The following is a 20,994-nucleotide window of genomic DNA, read 5'->3' on the forward strand; positions in this document are numbered from 1 at the left end:
CAGCAAGCCACATTGAATTCACCAGATCACAGCTCAATCACCGCATTGTTCCTGGACAGGCTGCCCAGCAGTTTACCAGTACTAGTTGCCTTTACTTTCGCAAGGAACTGATAACTTCTGTACATGCCAGAGTAGAGGTACAGTGCGAATGACCGTAGAAAGAATTTCATGATCAATCACAACGAAAGTGACCTGCGCCGTCCGGGAATCGAACCCGGGTCGCCCGATTCACACGCTCTACATATTTAGCTAACCGGACGGCTTATGATGATACTTATGTATGTATGTAGTCTATGCTTAAAGAAGGTCCATCCGCCCGTAAGGGCACAAAATGCAGCTTTCGCTGTCAAGTACGGACCCCGGATATGTCACCATCCATGCCCTTAAAGAGTTAATTTTGAAGCAAAAAGTGTTGATAATTTACCTCAATGCAATTTCCACGGAGTATTAGTCAAAGAGCCAATAGTAGGTCACTGCACGGCGGTCAATGAGAACCTAAATGTACAGTAACCTGTGACAATATGAAATGGTAGCCCTGAAAAGGGCTGTTGGTGCCAGCAAAAGACGTGCCATTCAAGCCGTCTAACCGTACTAAGGGCTCACGCACCTTAGCACATCATCCTCGTTGACCTAAGCGCCTACTTTGTAGGACCACTCCCCTCGGCTTTAGTCAGGACATCGGCAGCTGGTCCGCAGCACAAGTAAGTTCCGACCTTTTTTCGCCGTCCCCAGTCTTCAAATCTTCTGCCGATGCCCTGTGTCTTCTCAACGACGTACACGTATCGAGGGGAAGAGAGAACCGATGATAAATATATATAGCAAATTATCACTGGAGTGCAAGTATTAGTTACCCGCAATCAAGAGCATGCCCATTGATTGGCTCATTTTTTTGCTGGGGTTTAATTTTTGTGACGATAGAGAAAAATCATATTCAGATGCATGTTTATTGATTACTTTTTTATGAGTTTCATATTGTGACACAGGGAATGTGTTTATTATGTTTTGACTATGATACGAGAGAAAGAACATCAAAACACTCGACAATCTGATGAGTACTCGGGGCTACGCCTCTTGTACAAATCAGATAGCTTGGTGTTTCGGTGCTCTTTCTGTTACTTATACATTATCAAAGATCGATTTTACCCCTGTTTTTGTTTACATGATAGAACTACTAAATTACAATCCATATGAGCCGCCGCGTCTCGACAAAACAAACATAGACTAAGTGTGTTTGCTTTTGCGACCGGAATGGATCCAGACCAATCTGCGCATCCACGCAGTCTGATCATGGTCCATGCTGTTCGCTATCAGTTTCTCTATTTGTAATAGGGTTGGTAAGCGAACAGCATGGATCCTGATCAGACTGCTGTGGATGCGGTCCAAGGTTATCATTAATAATAGCTAAGATGTTCCGATTGCCATACCACCCTGTAAAACTCAATATTATATTATACTTTAGAACATGTCACCGACAGCAAAATGCTTTTTCTTTTCATATATACTAAATCTATAATTCTGCCAGCTATTGATATATTGACAAATTGTTGTTTTATAAATATTGTGGTATTATGGTCAAATGAAAATATTTATGAGAAAAAAATCGAAGGTTTGCTTGAAATAAAACAAGTATATACAGGTATATTGATTGAAGGCTGTTTTTTTTCTTTAGATGATAAATCTACCGTCTGTGCTTTTTGTTTGTTTAATCTTCTATTCGTTATCTCTGCTCTTAAACTAAATATCGCGCGACAAAAATGCGTATCTGCGGAATGAAATAAATTACATGCATTTTTTTTTTAGATAACGACACCTGAATGGATATATATTAAGGGAGTTTAAGCAATGTGGAGTTTTAAAACAAAAATGTCTAAATATCAAAAAGTTGGCGTATTAATTTGTACACTAGCTGTGATTTTATATGTGTTGACATTTGTAATGGAGTCGTATCAAAGACCCGAGGTATGTGTTTAAATTGTATTAGTTATTTTCAAGGTTATATGGTCAAGTGTAAAAGGTTTATTTTAATACCATATAACCTTAGCCACTTAGCAATTGTGACCATCATATAACCGTTTACTTACGGCCATATAATTATAATATGTCAAGAGTGAGTATTAAGAATTCATTTTTCTTTTTTATTTGCCCGTTTGAAAAAAGGCGTCTTATTATAGTTTCCCTAATTTTCTCTGGCTGGCGGGAATTCTGACGAGCTAGCGGGCGGGTGGTCGGCGTCCAAATTTGTCCGAAGCATATCTCCTACGCGCATGGAGGATTTTAATGAGAAGCTGTGTCGTGCGAAAAATTTAAGTCTCCAAGTCAAAGGTCAAGCTCACACTCAGAGGTCATTAAATCAAAGTGCTGAAGGCACTGCAGTTGGGACGTACTTGAAGGATCACAATAAGGGTGAAGGGTGTTGCCGGTTGATAAATATAAAGTGCACAATTCAGTAAATGAACAGTAGTTGATACAATCATTCTATGACACACATGTTCAAATATAATATTTAGGTTACATGTACGTGAAGGTCCATCACAAACCGTTATTGGCTCTTTTTGACAAGAGCAACAAGTGAAATAAGCGTTACCAGAGGAAACTGCAAGCTCGACTATTTTAACACATGACATAATAAAGGGAGACAAAGCTTTGAAAAAATAATCAATTGTGATATAAATATATTAAATTTTCTGTGTCAGTATCAAGAAAAAACACTCAAATAGTCAATATTTATTCATGAATGTGGCCATGTCATTAGAACTTATGATGGCTTTTGTTCACTGTACTTTTCATGCTAATCTCTTTCACTGTATGAAGTTTCAATCAAATTCCTTCAATATTTTAATCCTCTCTCTCTGGACAACAAAATTACAAGGGAATTGCAGACACGGTTTCATTGAGTCTGTACATGAGGGATAATGAATACGTGCAACATTGAATAAAATATTTAAACCAGTTGAAAGTTGTTAAAAATGTAATAACTGAAAATATGAAAATAACCTTAATGGTTTTGTGCTGTTTAACTAAAAATCTGAATAGTAGCAAGCCCTGTTTTAATCTATATGAACAAAAAAAGATCTAATAATTCAAGATGGCTGCCACTTAAAACAAAGAAAAGATATTAATGAATCTTAATTAACTCTGTAAAAAAATAATTACTAATATTATTTACAAATTTATCAAAAATATTTCAGTGAATTTAGATAATGTCTAAGGTTCATTTAAATGCCAAAGTGCCTAAAATAAATTAAAAGAATAATTTATTAACCTTAGAGACCTTTTAGAGATGTTACTTTTCCAAAAATAAGCAGCAAAACACAAAATTGTGCAAAGTGCCTGTATATATGCACAGTACTGGGAACCAGGACTTTGTGTGGAACCAGGAAATGCAGAACTGTTCTGATTGGTCAAGGAATCTTAGCCAATCAGAGTTCATTAGGGCTTAACATAACTACTAAGTTTTCTAAAAATAGATTATGATTCATGGGAAATTTTGCAACAGTATCAATTGACCATGATCACAAAAATAATACAGTAATACACTTTTACAAAAATATTCTAAACAATAAAACTAGAAAGTAATATCAACTAAGCATATTCACAAACATATATAAATCATTAACAATATGTATCTCACTTAGTTTAAAGGCCAGTGTAAATGAAAGTAGAACCATTCTCTATATATTGTATGTAAGGAGTCTTAGGCCATGCTAAGTTACTGTTAAAGAATGTATCAAAAGGTTCTACATACTATAATCAACATTAAACTAATGAATGATAAGAATGAAATGTCTATAACACAATACATGTTCAATATGATTAAACTTTAAAATAAACTTAAATCTCAGTTAAAGTTTAAAGCCTTTAATATTTCTTGAAAAATATTCCTAAAGATTACACATGTTATACTTCTTGAGCAATATTATGCAATATTATATGATAATTATATATCCTGTTGTAGTTTACAACATCCCCACAAGTACAAGTCTGTATGGAATGAACACAGATATTTATCCATAACATTCTTGAGTCCATACAGACAGATGGCTAAGACCGCAACTGTAATCTCTCCCTTTTGGGAGCATCAATTAAATAACATGCTAAATCTCCGTATGGTTCTTTATCAGATACCAGTATTATGAACATTGCTTTTGTACCTTTTGAGTAATATCAGAATTCAGATTTCATTGACATAAAGAAAGGCGTCAGCCTTTAGTCCCCTCTTGGTGAAAACAGAAGGGGACGAATAACAACAATTTATTCTAGTTTCAATTCATTAAACCAGGCAAGCTAAGATACATGTTATAACTTATGAAGTATGCTAGCGTTGAATGTATTTACAAAACATTGCTGAACATTATACAATATTTTAATAAATTTTGGAATGTGCAGTCATATGTTACATAAATCCCAGGAGCTTCAATCCATGGAAACTTTTGGGGAAATCAGTCAAAATATCACAATTGATTTAATTTATCACTGCTGGGTAAGTCTGATGGTTTTGTTTGAAGCCAAAACAACTAGATTTAACATTTTCCTTCAACACGATGCTCATGATTGGCCCTTTACTATTGACAGGGGATTCAACTGAAGTGCTAACACAGACTACCCCTCTAAAATAGTCCAACTAGTTCCACGTGTACATGGTGCCTATACAGTTATGATCACTACATCTGGAAACTTGAGATTCCCACAGACTGTGATGCTAATTTTCATTTGCTTGACAGTGACACATGTCCACCTTAAAAAGTGCATTTAACAATTATATGAAGTGCAATAATTTGCAAAAAATGCTTATTTGTCTCTTCATTACATTTAATGCAGAGCACTAGATGTGTGTGTCCGTCATACAAAATGACTTTCAATAACACTATTTAAATATATTTGAAATACAATTTCTTCAATAAATACTCACAGTTATACTAAACTCCTTCTTTGTGATATTTTTTCTGTCACATATGTTAAGACAGTATACAATTAATTTGTTTTGACTGCATACAGTTTAAAGGTATAATTATTTATTTGCTACAAATAAATTTAAATAATGTTAATTTTAATAACCAATATGAATGTTTCAAAGATTATCCCTTCTAACTTTAAAGACAGCCTGTCAATTAAGCTGATCTTAGCAATTAAGGCACACTAAGCAGAAAAAATGGTCAATCAAAGGGTAGGGAAACATTTGTATACATATTTAAATCATTTGGTGGGGAAACAATAACATCACAGCTGTGCTTTGCTATTGAATATTTTCATTTGTTTCAATTTTGAATAATCAAAATGTAAACAATGTTCATAAGGATGAACTGTATTGTAAATTTTGCATGCATATTGAGGTCTTGTTCAAGGCAACAAAAATGTATTGTACATTTTGCAGTTCCTTGTAATGGCCCTGTATGATTGATTTGTACCACCTTAAAACACCATACTATGATATTTCATGTAATGATCATTTTCAGCAAAGGAAAAAGACTGTCATAGGCAGTTTCTTAATGCCAATGACAGAAATATTTAAAGTATGTTTCTTAACTAACACTATAATAAACTGTGAGCATGCACTGACACTCTTTTATTTTAGGCGGTACTATATATGAACAAGTCTTGGACTATTTCAGCATGTAGATTAGAAATGCAAAAAACTAAACAATTTCATTTTCAAGCCTTTTCCCCTAGACATTTTGGGAAATATTTACCTAGCACAGGTTAGAAAATTTTGTATTTTTTTGATTGGGAAAAATATTCAGTACCATGTACAAAGTTGTTAATCCAACAAATTACAATATATCATTCAAAGCATAAAAAATACATAAAAAAATTGACAATGAAAATTGTGTTTTTGAATATCATCCTTGTCTGGTACCATTATTGGATTTTGAAATTGGAAAATGAAAAAAAATTGGGTCAGCTTTGATAACGGGAATTTTTTGACCTCGAATTATGATTTTTTTCTAAACTTGGAAAAAAATAAGCATATTTTGGCATTAAATTTGCCACTTGGGAATGGGTTGGTAATCTGGCCCGTAAATCTTGGTCACACTGGTAAAAGGCATATGTTTTTTAATGAATAATTTTTTGGAAAAAAACAGTTTTGATTTGTGAAATATACAATCAAATATTTACAAAAGTAAACCTGTTTGTTTGTGAATAATCTTCTTGTCTTTTCCTTTTAAAATGCTTATAAACCTTTTTTTTTCTAGCTACATGTACCAGCCTTTCCAAGTGAATATTGGAGTAAATGATCTGTTATTTCCCTGAAAATATCAATTTAGAGATTTCATCTTCAAAATTATCTAATACTACTGTCTTAGTGTGTGTATATACAATGCATATATGTGTATATACAATGTATATATATGTGTACACTATAATATGATTATGTACAGCATGTAATGACATAAAATTTGAAAATTTATGATAATAATATTTCTTCATATTACTGCACAATATTACCACTAATATAGAAAATGTTCTAATCATTTTATTATGATATTTATTTATTACATGTAGATTTGTAATTAAATTTGAATATCAGTATTATCAAAAAAAATTAAATGTCTAATTAAATCTGATTAAATTACTTCAACCATGAAGTGAGAACAGGTATAGATCATTTCCAACAGCCTTGTGTTGACATTTTCGCAACATGGTTGTGTGTCTGCCGTGTAATCAAGAGGTCTTGGGTTCAAATCCCTTTCATTGCCTGAATATTTTTCAGGTTAACAAGTATCATGGTGGCAGTGATTTTTTTTCAATTTTCAAAACAACCTGTGGCTTTCTGAAGGTGAAAATATAGCTTGATAAATCAGAAAAGGGGAAAATCAAATTCCAACCACTGAGAATGGATTTTACCCATACATTTAAAAAAATCAATTCTAATTCAATTTAAAGGGATTCCACTGTGGTATTTTGACATGATGGGACTGAAAATATTTTTTCCAGATAAATGTACCATTTGATGTAAGTTTAGACCACTAATCTTTGTGCAAACTTTCAGATCATTCACACACAACGTTTTTCCAGAAGAATTATTCAAATTGTAAAAATATGACCCAAAAAATGAAAAGCTTTTAAATGCTTTTCACTCAAATCGGGCCTAGAAAAGCATAAAAATACGTTCAATTTATTTCAAAGTATATTTCTTAAAACTACGTGTATCTTTGCATATATTTCTGTTTAAAGTGTCCCCAGCTCATTTATGTAAAAATTTCAAATGTTATGTTTTAAGGCATTTAAACCTCAGTCGAGTTCCTTTAACATGCATGGTAAAAAAGCAGAGGCTATCTATAGGGACAGCTTTCTGTCTTCTAGCTGATATAAATCAGCTGATGTTAAGTCATCGTTCTGAAATGAAGAATGTGCAACAGGGTTTTAGGGGAAAATATTAACATTTTCAGGGGAAAATATAAATATTTTGGGCTAGGTTAAAACAGCCTTTAAAAAAAAGGGGGGGGGGGGGAATCACTAAGTGGCGGGTGTAAAATAAAAAAATGACAATAATGCTCGTTTGTCATTTGTGGGTATGAAGAATCAATAAGCAATCAAAAAGAGTTTAGTCAGAAATAATAGGACAGTGCTTCTACCTCTAATGTCTCAATTACACAAGACCTGCAGTATTTGCAGGGGCTAAACTTAACAGCTAAATGGCTCATATTGAGGGTTAAATCATTTTTTCTATTTTTTCATAGAATCCCTATATTCATTGAATAACTTAATGTATAAACATGTATAAACATGAAAGGTAAAAATAAAATTATTCTGAAATATTTAAGAATGTGCCCCATTTGGTAAAGACGTAACGACCGTGACAAGACCAACAAATTGTAGGCGTATATGCCGGTTTTCCCTGTAAAGGCAGACATCTGTGTATTATCAATTTGTAAAATCTGTCGGTTATGCGGTCCAAAAATTGAGACTATGCTACAGTCGAAATGTCTTGGGGACGAAAGACTCGAGATCTCCCAAATAACTTCGAAATTATTAACGAAAGTCCTCGGGAACAAATTGACATAAATAAATAAACTTATTATTATTATTCATCAAATTCATAACATATTATATGATATGCTTGTCAAGTAGGCCATAAAGTAAACCGGAAGTTGTCGGATTCATCTAATTACTGTACAATACAGTATAGAGAGAACATCTCTCAATATTCACTTTGCTTTATAAACTACATAATTTATTCGATAAAAATTGTCTTTTTCAAAAATTTCTGGAATAGCATACAAAAAATGTGATGATAAGGTACGGATGAGTTAGTTGAATATTGCGAGCCGTCAATCGCTTATCTCCATTCATAGAATACTATGAACCAAAACACCGATAAACACTTACCCAACTTGCAGACGACAGGCTATTCTTATCAGTATGTTTTCGGTTGCGTATCTCACTGTATAAATCGTATGTAAATGTCTGTTATTTATCTTAAGACGTTTTTCTGTTTTTATTTTTGTTTGCGAAGAGTGAAACGTTTTCATAGTTTGTTTCCAGGCTAGAGGTATAGCTTTAAGGAGCAAGTTAAATTCAACGACGCAGTTGCGTTTATCTACTAGCTTATTTAAGATAACATTTTGATCTATTTCACCCTGATCATTAAGTAAATCATTTAAAAAAATATATATTCGATTTAATCCATGCTTTAAAAAACAAACATTGGTTTTTAATTTTAATGAATCTATTGCCCCAGATTATTTGTTTTCTTATTTGTTCAAATGTCAAATTTTGATTTTCCTCATGTAAATCGCGAGTTTTTATCCATATTTTAATAAGTTTTTGATAAAATTCAGTCACATTACTACAATTGAGACTTTTAATAGTGTCTGTATTACAATAAAATATTGAAAAATTGTCACCAAAATCTTTTAATAGGCGTTTCGGAATTAATTTCCAGTTTGCTTCTGATTCATCAGTTAAAGCTTTTACCCATTTACGTTTTAAAGAAGTTATATATGAGTCTAAGTCTAGCCTTGTAATTTATTGCCTATTAAAGTTGCACGGTTTACTTTTTCTTGTTTATTGTCCCATAAAGAATGAAACAAATAAGTAAATTTAGGTATCAATAACGATTTTATAATTTGAAATTTTCCATACATCGTTAACTTACGTTTCAACCAGTTTTTTTATTAGACTTTGACATTCAGTTAGTTTTGACTGCCAAATGAGTTTAGAACACCCTTCGTATTGTATGCCAATATAGACCCCTAGTGCTTTAATTGGTTTATTCGGCCATGTTATATTTCCTACTTTATCAGTCCGTGATTTACTTCTTTCTATCCACATTGCTTCAGTTTTTTTGCTATTGAGTTGTAATCCCGAGTATTTGCCAAAGCGCTCTACCAGATTTATTGCATTCAGAATGTCTTGTTCGGATTTCAGAAAAAGAGTAGTGTCATCAGCAAGCTGTGCTATTTTAATTTGTTTATTATTATTTTCGATTTTTATTCCTTCTATACTGTTTGAGTTTCTTATTTCAATGGCCATTATTTCAGCACCTAATATAAATAAAAGAGCAGATAATGGGCATCCCTGTTTAATAACTCGATTTAAGTTAAATGTCTCTGATTTATGTCCATTTTATAAATAACAGTTTGCAATCTATTGGCATGAGCACGAGTTGCAATTTTTACATCAACAAATAATGATGAGATTGGTCGATAGTTTTTCTAATAATAATGGGTCCCCTTTTTTATAAACTAAAGATAGACAACTAATTTTTTTGTGAATGAGATAATAGTTTTTTTTATCAAAACATTCATTTAGACACTCTGTGAGATATGAACCTACACAATAGAAAAATTCTTGATAGAATTCTGCAGGAATGCCATCAATTCCTGGTGATTTATTTGGCTTAAGTCCATTTACAGCAGTTTTAATTTCGTTCAAATTTAAATAGCCTTCTCACTTACTCGCTTCATCATCGGATAATTTGTTTTCATACTGAATATTGTTAAGGTATGTTTTTATATGATTTGTTGGAATTTTACTAGAACTGTAAAGTGTTCTGTAATAATTTACTGTTCCTTTTAAAATTTTCGTTTCATCTGAAAGTACATTTCCATTTATTTTAAGTGAGTTAATCGTTTTCCGAGTTTGTCTCGAATTTTCCAGATTCAAAAAAAAAATTCCTGTTTTTTCTCCATTTTCAATAAAATTTATTCGAGATCTTATTTGTGCGCCTTTCGCCTTTGTTTCATATAGTTCTGGGATTTCTTTTTCTAATTTTTCAATTTGCTCGGATTCTAATATACTATTGTTTTGTAATATTTTAAGTTTGGATTCAAGTTCTATAATATAATATTTCTTAATTTTGCTTGCCGTTTTGAATATGTAATCGAAGCATTTTTAATTTCTAATTTACATAATTCCCAAAAGTCTGTTTTGATACTTTGTTTCTGTAAGCATGCTCGCATTTTTTATTGTATCTTCGATCATTAATTTATAATCATTCTCTTTAAGGTAGGAATGTTCATCTTCCAATTACCATTTCCGCGTTTTGATGGTTTTTGCAATTTTTAAAAAAATATTGCTTGATGATCTGTGTATTTAATACAAGCGGGTCTTATATCGGATTTAACTACTTGTTTGTTTGTTTGTTTGTTTCATTATACGTCTTTTCCCAACAGTATTTCAGTCATATAGGCGGGTAGTTTCCTAACCATCGTTCCTGGAGAGTTACACCAATACTAGACTACCTTCCTCCGTGCTAAACTACCAAAGCATCTCCCGGGATCGAACCCACGCCAGAGAGGTAACTGGATTAGAAGTCACCAACTCTAACCCCTCGACCACGGAGGCGGTACTAACGGTACTGCATTTTCTTCAACTAGCCAGGAGTCTATTCTTCTTTTTTCTGTACCATTTTTCCTTCGCCAGGTGTTTTGTTTTCATTAAAAAGTTTCCAAACATCTATCAGATTATTAGATTTAATAAAAATGCAAAACCTTTCCCGGGACTAATTTTTATATTGTTGTTTACGGATGATTGTAATATGTCGTTCATGTCTCCGCCAACAATTATATATCCCTGAGCATTTTCATTTAATATTTTCGACAAACGCGGAAAAATGTTTCTTTTTGATAATTCATTATGAGCATAAATGTTAAGAATTGTGTAAACATTATTGTCTAGGGTTATATTTAGAAGTAAATAGCGCCCATGCGTATCTTAAAGAGTGTCAATGATATCAAAATGTATAGATTTATTAATAAAGATAGAGCATCCTCTACTGTTACTTGAGCCAAATGAGTGAAATTTTTGACATTCATTAAACTCTTTTGCAATTAAATTTTCAATGTCTACCGTAATATGCGTTTCTGACAATAGAAGAATCTGGCATTTTTGTGACAGAATATATTGTTTTAATCTTGCCCGTTTTTCAAACTGTCCAATTCCTTGACAGTAAAGTGATAAGAATTGAATATAATTACTCATATGGAACTAGTTCTTACAGAGATTATTATTGCTTGAAAAAAATAATTGCAAGTGCATTTAATAACTGTAAAAAAGAACATAACTTGAATGTAAAAACTACGAAAACGAAAAGTAAAGAAATATAAGAATTACATTTGAAGGGCTGATAATTCATGAAATCAAGATCGAATTGCCTATGACGATCAATACAAAACATAAGTCTTTAGCGTATTATTCTACAATGTTGTTGCCCTTGTCAGATTGAAAATAAACTTTTGTCTCTTTCTTTAGTTTTCTTAGGCCTATTCTTATCTAATGATGAATTAAAATTTTTGAGAAGCTTTGTTCCTAAAATATCAAATGGAACAATTTAATTATTATTATTATTATTATTATTAATATTATTTTTATTATTGAAACATTTAATGAAAGTCCTAATTTTGAAGCAGCAATGTATGTACATGTAGATAATACGAACATCACTAAAACAATTATACGTGACGTGAGTTGATTTGATTTGAAAACATTTAGGATTTAAGTTACATCAAAGAAATTGGAAATGTATCGTCACACATAACATCTTACATATTTGTCTTTAGGACTTTAAGTTTAAATGAATAAATGAATAAATAAATAAATAGATAAAAAAATGAATGAATGAACGAACGAACGAACGAATGAACGAACGAACGAACAAATGAATGAATGAAAAATAAATAAATAATTATATAAGTAAATAAATAAATAAATATATTATATACTTATAAATGCATGATAGAGAAATATTGATGAAATAAAATGCATATTTTCATTTACCGTATTTCACCTTAAACAATTTTTCACTGCAGTGAAACATATTTTCCGTATTTTCACTGGTGTCTTGCAGGACTACTTTCTTCTTTATTCTGCCAGAACATAAAATTTTAGGGAAATTCTTTCAAATTGTAATGTCAAAAAAGTAAAAATGTACAGTATTATAAACAGAAAATCAAGTTTTTTCTATAAATACAGGATTTATTTTCATCTTGAAAACTCGATGAAAATAAATCCTGTATTGATTGAAAATCCTCTTTGTATAAAATACTACATTTACAATATATTTTCTTACAGACAATCAAAGTGAAAGAATTAAGAAAAAGGAGAAGTTTTTGCAACGGAAGTGTACATTTCTTATTACCGGACGATACCGTTATTGATGAAATGGATACAGATACGTTGTATGATGTATTTTCAAGGTTCGTTTTGTTGTTTACCTCTAAACTTTAATAACACTTTCATAGCTGTAAATATCCACTGCTTTTACACGTAAATTAACGTATACACTTCTGTAACATATATTGTTATATGATCTAAATAAAGCTACAATCTCATTGGTCCAATAAGTAGTCAAAAGAACAATTTATAAATCACATTCACCGGGGACAATATAAATGTAATCCTGCATACCAGTTGTACAGTCTGTCCACACTTCATATTATTATCACTCACTATTTGATTACTAATAGTTATGTATGTATGTAATGTATTGTTACAAAGGTATCAGTACTTTTTTCACAGCAAAAGTCTGGAAAATAAAACCTCATAGACACAGTGTTTCTTTGAAAAATTTGTTTGGGGTAATAAAATAAATAACACATAGGTTTGTGAGTGACAACACAAATAGCGCCCCTTGTAAAAATACTTTTACCCTCGTTGATGCCCCTAGGGTAACAGTATTTTCCCTAGGATGATGTACTGTTGTTACCCACAAACCTATGTGCTATTTATAAAATATTGTCTCTCGTATGCTTTACCTGTAATTAAAATATTTCAGATATACAACAAGACAACAAATTAGATGTTGCAATATAAGCAGAGCTGGATCTCTTGATACATTTGGCAAGAACATCTGTTTAGACTATTTTCAAAAAGTTCGAGGTTCTTGCCTTGTCTACTCTTTTGGGTAAGAATATTTTGCTAGAAGTTAATTAGATAATCAATAGATGCTTTTGACATATGCTATAGCAATTATTGCCTCCCCTGGCCGCCATTTTAAAGGGTCGTTTCCAACACATCATATGCTTAAAGATCCTGTAACTAATTTTATATGGTTTTATATCATAAATATGATCCTCAAATGAAGATTTATTAATATTGTAAGTTCCAAAAAAGCATTATTTGTAAAAATATTACAAAATTTACATTTAAATGTTAATAAAGGGAGGTAATTAGAAATTGATTTTCCTTAATTTTTCAATAAGAAATGAATGCATATATTCAAATGATTACATATAATGTGGACAAATATTTGCAGTACATATTTAACATATCCTTCGGTGTTTGAAAATTGTTTTAGAAGCATACATATACATAATTATAAAAAATTTCACTTAAGTGTGGTAACAAACTTCATTACAAGACACAGGCTCTTTAATATAAGATGAATATAAGATGAAAATCTCTCAGAATGACATAATTTTCATGAAAACTGATAAAAATCTTTAATATATTGCTGCTATAGTTATATGTTCCTTCTTATGTACAAAAGAATTTGACAAATCACCTTAATCAGCTATTCATATTGTTTGTTTTCATACTGTCAATAATACTGAATGAAATGTCAATCTGACAAAAGTTCAGATATACTTAAGTTATTTCTTGCATGCCACCGTATTTATTTCGCATTCATTGTGAGTCGGATTTCCGGGGAAAGCTATTTTTAGCCATGCAACCAAACCGTCCTGTACAGATAGGCATTAGATCAAGTATCAAACATATCTGTTGATTTTTGTTAGGGAGAAAATTGTTTGAAGTAATTTGAAACAAATAAACTGGAAATAGTGAACTAAAATTTTAATCGGCAAGACTTATTTGCCAGTTTACAGACATGTTTGTTCTCGAAATCTTGAAAATTACCTACTCAGTATTTTTTCCCAGTGAATAAAATTTGAAATCGCATTGCTTTCAAAATTGTGAAAGGTTGCTGATGATTGACTGTTTGAAAGGTCATGAGATGACCCCCTATTGGTGCCCGTAAGATCCTAAAGCTTAGTGTTAATTATAGGAGCTGATTTTAATCAGATGAAATACTGACATCAATACCACACACCAACTCCAAAAAAATGGCTGCCACTTTTGCCAAGGGAGGTAATTATTGTAAAAATCGGGAACTATCTTCATGCACTACGGAGTCAATGGGCGTTTATGGGCTATAGTGTATACGAAATAAAGAGTGTGATGTCAACCAATCCAATAAGTTGCTGCTGTATTTTCGAGAACTATCTATATGTACTACGAAGTAAAAGGGCGTTTATGGGTATAGTGTATACGAAATAAAGAGTGTGATATCAACCAATCCAATAAGTTGTGGCTGTCTTTTTTCTCTTTCCAGTTCAGAGTTTCATTTTGAATTTGAAAATTCGATTTGGAAGGATTTCAAATGTGAAATTCATACCTTTGACCCAAGGTAAGGTTTTGACATACGGACCCTGTCTTAATTATTAATCAAATTGCTATATGTTATAAAGTATAACTCGGTGATAATAAGATAATTAAATTGTTCCATTTGATATTTTAGGAACAAAGCTTCTCCAAAATTTTAATTTATCATTAAATAAGAATAGGCCTAAGAAAATTAAAGAAAGAGACAAAAGTTTATTTTCAATCTGAACAACTTTGTAGAATAATACGCTAAAGAGTCTTGTTTGAATGTATTCATCGTCATAGGCAATTCGATCCTAATTTCAAGAATTATAATTCCTTTACTACTTTCAGCCATTCAACAAATGGTGTACAGATACCAAAGGGCGTTAACTTTCACCTCATTGGACTTTCAGATAACGATATTACAATCCCGGCACCTGAAAGTTTAAAAGACTTTACAACCTGGCCAATCAAAAGACTTTCATCTATTAGACGATCATTACGTCATGAAAAGGTTTGTGATGTTATTTAACTTTCCTTTCTTCTTTTCCATTTATATAATACGGGCATGAAATGACAATCAAGCTCAAAAGATTTTTTCGATCACATTTATATATTATACATATTCATTTACTTAACTTAGATCACTGTCTCTGACAGAATTAAAATGGACACGAAGTGCTCATCAGAAAGGGAAATGTAGTTATATTTATATTTAATAAAGATATCTAATATATCATGTTCCAAAGGCTGACCTAGCGATGCCATATACATGACAAAGCATTTTGTATCGCCATTGCACTATAGCATTATCATTAATGTTATTTGTATTTTCGGGTACTAACTATTGCGCAATGACGTGATTGCTAGTTGACTTCAAACGACTTGCTCTTCACGGTTGTAGGCTCGAAAATTTGTATTCTTTTTTATAGAAGCTATCCAGCTGGCGTGCGGAACGTTGGTGGTTCTACTAAGGTCCCCGCTCGTGCCTAAAATTATACACGTAGGGACAACTTAAGTCTTCCAACGGCAGTTAAGCTGAAAATTCGGCGTATGACTTGTACTCTCTTGCTGGCGGTGTGGCCGAGTGGCTAACGCGTCGGACAAGTAATCTAAGGATTGCTGGCCGCGTGGGTTCGGACCCAGTCAGGGGCAAGCTGTCGTTTCCTTGAGCAAGAAACTTTAAATTCATTGCTGAGTACTGGTTGGTTCCATGATCGGACTCGAGCGTGTTATAATAAACTTAAAGCTTCCAACAAAATCAAACTACAAATAATTTGTACAAGCTAATACTATGTTGGTGCGACGTAAATTCCAACAAAAATGGCCGATGCCAAATATCATAGAAGAAGTAAGCATGTTATAACTTATATTGTACAATAGGCTGACACCTAGAGATGCTTCCGCAATCCAATATGGCTAACATGTAACTTATTCATTAAAACCAGATTTTGCGTTTCCGCTACGCTCTTAAGGGCAGTGGAAAGCTAGTTAGGATATGTAAATGTAATTCCAATTGAATGAGTGCTTACATTGGTCAAGTTGGAACAAAGTTTGACCTCAAATATGAAGTTGTGTGTAATTGCGCGTCTGTAAACCAGATGTTTCCCTTACAATAAAACTTTAATATCCGTAGCACTGTTTCTTAAAAAATGGAAATTCAATACAGAAACGTTTGACTCGCTGTAATACAATTATTTTAAGTTCGGTCTCAAATCTCAGTATTTTCATTGGTCGATGAACATTATGTGGCATTATCCGACCAATTAATTGCCTAAGATCCGAGTTTAAGCGCAAAGAATTTCTATACAACCTCGGGCCATGACTTCTCTTACAATGAGCTGAAAACGTTCTACCTTGTGATCAGAAAATAAATGTTCACTGTCTCGTTTACAATTCTTTAAATACATCAGAAATTTTATATCAAACATAAATTTCATTTCAGAGATATATTGATATCTTGAAGATCGATATTGAAGGATTTGAATGGAAAGTGTTACCTGACGTCATACAATCACGTGACCTTAGATATGTGAGACAAATTTGTTTAGAAATTCATTTTGGATTTAGGTTTGAGAATGTATGGAGTGGCAACCGTGTTGTGGATTATAGATATACAAACAGTACCTGGGGCAATGTGACAATTGCCAATCAACTTAAAGTCTTGAGAAATCTGTATGACAACGGCTTTAGGATTTTTAAATCGGAGCCAATCGCAGGCTGGGGAATGTATAATATAAGAAAACCTAAAAAATCGATTAATACACTGATAGAAATATCATTAGTTAATATATATAATTAAAGGTAAACACGTGAAACTTAATAACCTGCAAAATATAAATATAAACACTTATGTTAAAGGTCCCGTCCGCCTTAACGTGCGCGGTTTCAAAATGCTTAAGCAATATCCATCGACGTGAATTCTATAAGTTATTGTTTTGAGAGAAATTTCTATCTTTCAAGCATAATGGATCAGATTTTCACTCGAACTAGTAACAGTTTACCAACGTTTTGTTAAGGTCTATTAAGAGAGTGACTGTTCCAGAACTTTTTTAAAATGTTAAAGTTCAGTTTACACAGAATTTATATTAGTTCGATGGTAATTGAACCTAATAGCTTATAGACATACTCTTGAATCCGTTCCTTGAACCAGACAGTACTTAGCAATGAGTGTAAAATTTAAGGTCATAGACACAATGGCAAGCCCTCTGTCGCAGGAAATTAACCTTAGATAACCAGTTAAACGCGTAAACCACACGGCCATGCCGTTCTGTGATAAAGTTCTCTTTATTCTCAATAGAGAGTTTTTAGCAAACTAGGTTATAATTTAATTTAATCTTTTTGAACCTGCTTTCTTTGTCAACTTATTGAACTGATAGAAGTACTATGTACTTTAATTCTTATCTTTTTACCATTTGTTTGCTCTGAGAGAGTTAAATGAAATAAGTCATTATATTCTATAAAGATTTAGTATATGTCTTATATAAATTTCTACAACTGATATATACTTCTTTTCTTGCCATACTTGATTAACTATATTCTTAACTATTCACTCAAGAAAAGAGATTTAGGTAAACGATAAAAAATTTGACTAAGGGATTATATTGAAATTAAAATAAACTGTATTATATAGTTTCTTTGTTTGTTTTATTTCGTCTCTTTCATATTGCAATTCCTCGCCTTTATTTCTAAAGCAAGATCTAAGGTTTCATTATTGTATTATTGCAAGAAAGAGCGTGTGTACAACCAAATACCATAATTAAATGCTTGATCACAACGCGACGTACAAGTTTCAGTAGTACAAGTGCATAAGCACTTATCATTTGGGAAAGACAGATGTATTGAAATATTTGTTCGAAATGTCATCCGTTGACATTCAAGCTAACGTTTTATCATATCCTACGTTCTCACAGAGCTGTTTTACTGGATACAATCAATATCAAATTAACAGGGTGTGTTTTAATGGACTTGTTTTCTGAACATAATCTTCAAAGCTTTATTTGTATGATATTGGTATAAAGCCTCCATAGCCTGACTTTATAGAATAAATCGATCCTAGTCGTTTTCCGTACTCGCCATTAAGCATTGATTGTACCACCTTCCGCCATGATTGACAAGTGCGCTGCTACCACCATAACATGCGTCAACATCGTGATCATATGTGCTAAAGTCTTGTCCGTTTTGATAAATGAGCCCTTTGTTATAGAGACCTTTACTACAGTAAGAAACGCTCATAGTTCTGAAATGAAAAAAAACAGAGCCAAAGACAATCATATCTGAAAAAAAATTGTTCACTTGAAACAGGAATGTGTCATATTTGATCAGAACGAATAGAAGAAAGAAAGAAAGAAAGAAATATTTTAAAGAAAGAAAGAAAGAAAGAAAGAAAGAAAGAGGAAAACGGTCACGTTTGTCACCTATCAATGGGGCATCCTTATATTTTATATCTAGATACAATTCCGAACATAAATGCAAAAATAAGGAAGTTTGGAAAAAGAAACATTTTAAGTTGTACATCTACAGTTACTGTATTTTCACTTATTTATCAATTATTTTGCAAGTATATAATCTAAATTCAAGAATTACCACAAAAATAAATACTATAAATGAATTAATGAAAAAGAAAAAAAAGGTGGAGTAGGCTTCTAGTAGGACTTGAACACTCCATGCGATCTCACAGTATCCTCACTGAGTGTAACGTGGGTTGCCGCAAATGTTGGCATGAAAGAAAAGTACCTCGCTTCCAAATTTGTGTATGTAAAAGCTATAGATTAAACAAGAAACGTTAACGTTAATATCCCATATATGTATACACCATGTCCACTATTATCCCTAAGTCTTTAAAAGAACAGCAATATCATGTTCTAACGACAAATTTAAAGAAATTGTATTCACTACTACTTTGCTTAATAACGAATAACAAGTTATTTTTTATCATTCCTGAAGCGATAAGTTAAAATGTGTGTTTCTAGGTTCCACCTCTTCAATTTAATTGTTGAAAAGAAATAACCTGGCGGACAGTAGATCTATGTTACGTGCCGACAGTGACATTTTCTATAAAATGTGAATATATATAATGGAAAACATATACCATAAACACTTGTTTTACCTAACCAATATTCTCTGGCCATGTTTCCAAAACCATTCACATGATCTGAAAGGTTTCGGTAAATTTAAATTACATTTACTGCTATGTGTCACTAATTTTCTAGCTACAATATCATAATAACTTTGGTATGAACAAAGGTTAAATGAAATGATAATGCACGTATGTCTATTAATATCTCTGTCATTGCAATAAATTTGTATTACGTTGATAATTGAAATGGACAAGTGAAATTAATGATCCCCTTCTCTAATTTGAAGATAACTAACGATAACTTGATTAAGACAAATTTGCATTCGGCCGTATATTTCTCCGGCTATGCGGTGCTCTTTCACCCGATTATTCACTATTCATTTTGCTATAGCTATTCATGAACTGGTTCATATTCATTCTTTTTATATTTATTTGGCGTGAATATAATAGGAAAAAGGTACACTAAAAAACGTTGAGTACAAATGTTCATGTAATTCGCCGTATAACTTCTAACGGTTAGATTCACCATTTACACTTGGGTGGACATTATAACCAGCTTAAAGCAAACAAACATACAATGTTTTCGTTTTTGCTTTGCAACCTTCTGACGGTCAGTGTGACGACGAAACGATCCGTTAGTAGCAAAACTGGTGTCGTTTGAAATCTGTTTAAGCGCAAAAAAGAAGCGCTTTCGGCTCAGGGAAATGGTGATAAAAACAAACAACAACACAATGATAAGTAACGAAACGCTGTTAATGGATGCACTCTGTTGTTTCTGAAATCTCGTCTAATTTAATCTGTTATTAGCCACAGTTCTTGCGACCCGGTTTAAGGGAAATAGTTATCAAATCAAGAAGGTTCGTGTTTGAAGGACGACCAATAAACAATCATTACAAGCACTTCGCTGAACAAATTTTTGACGGCAAGTGTAACAAGAAACTTATCCCTGTAAAGATGTGACTAGTCTACTGGAAATCTGCGACCGTCTAGTTTTAGTTGATATAAGTGTCACTGTTCAGTCAATTTCGGCCTAAGGAAAAGTCGACAAAAACAAGCTTAAAATAGTAACTTTTGAAGGTCGACGGGAATAAACTGTGATTTCAAATGAAAATGCACTACATAGTACAAAAATTCAGTGCCACCTCATTGTTTCGCAGAATTCGGCTTTAGATAGTTCAACATAGCTGTACGGCTTTTACGTTTGTTGTGTCCTCTGAAATTTGTAAAAAAGTCTAACCACACGCCTAAAACGGATCTCTTACAATACAATATCAATAAAGTAATGTTTAAACTATTTTGTATTAACTGGTATCACTTTAAGCAAACAATGCCAACGGAATTGAATGGTAAAAACATAAACTTCTGGTTCTCAATTAACATGCAAAAATGTGCTCCGTGGAAGAAATTTTCTTTATTATGTTACGATATAATGATAAAAATATGAACAATTATCTTATTACAATAGATTTAAAGACATGAATGATCTGTGATGTAAATGAAGAGTATTTCAGGTCTAAAACCATACTGAAAAATACTAAAAAGATAAGATAGAAGTGTATTCAATTTGTATATATTAACACAGTGTAGCGAAAAATCTATTTGTTTTACAA

The 20,994-nt window shown here is 32.3% G+C and overlaps 1 protein-coding gene across 1 annotated transcript; it reads left to right on the top strand.

Annotated features, from left to right (window-relative positions):
- The first annotated feature begins 1,768 nt into the window (after nt 1–1,768).
- Nucleotides 1,769–18,564, top strand: LOC132729057 (probable methyltransferase-like protein 24). Its single transcript, XM_060714795.1, has 6 exons — nt 1,769–1,959; nt 12,514–12,638; nt 13,217–13,345; nt 14,774–14,848; nt 15,157–15,319; nt 16,751–18,564. The coding sequence occupies exons 1-6, from the start codon at nt 1,843–1,845 to the stop codon at nt 17,105–17,107; spliced, it is 966 nt and encodes a 321-aa protein (XP_060570778.1). The 5' UTR covers nt 1,769–1,842; the 3' UTR covers nt 17,108–18,564.
- The last annotated feature ends 2,430 nt before the right edge of the window (nt 18,565–20,994 follow it).

The sequence above is a fragment of the Ruditapes philippinarum genome, unplaced genomic scaffold (genome assembly GCF_026571515.1).
Source record: "Ruditapes philippinarum isolate M1 unplaced genomic scaffold, ASM2657151v2 ctg1638_1_1_1_1, whole genome shotgun sequence".
In the NCBI taxonomy this organism is placed as follows: domain Eukaryota; kingdom Metazoa; phylum Mollusca; class Bivalvia; order Venerida; family Veneridae; genus Ruditapes; species Ruditapes philippinarum.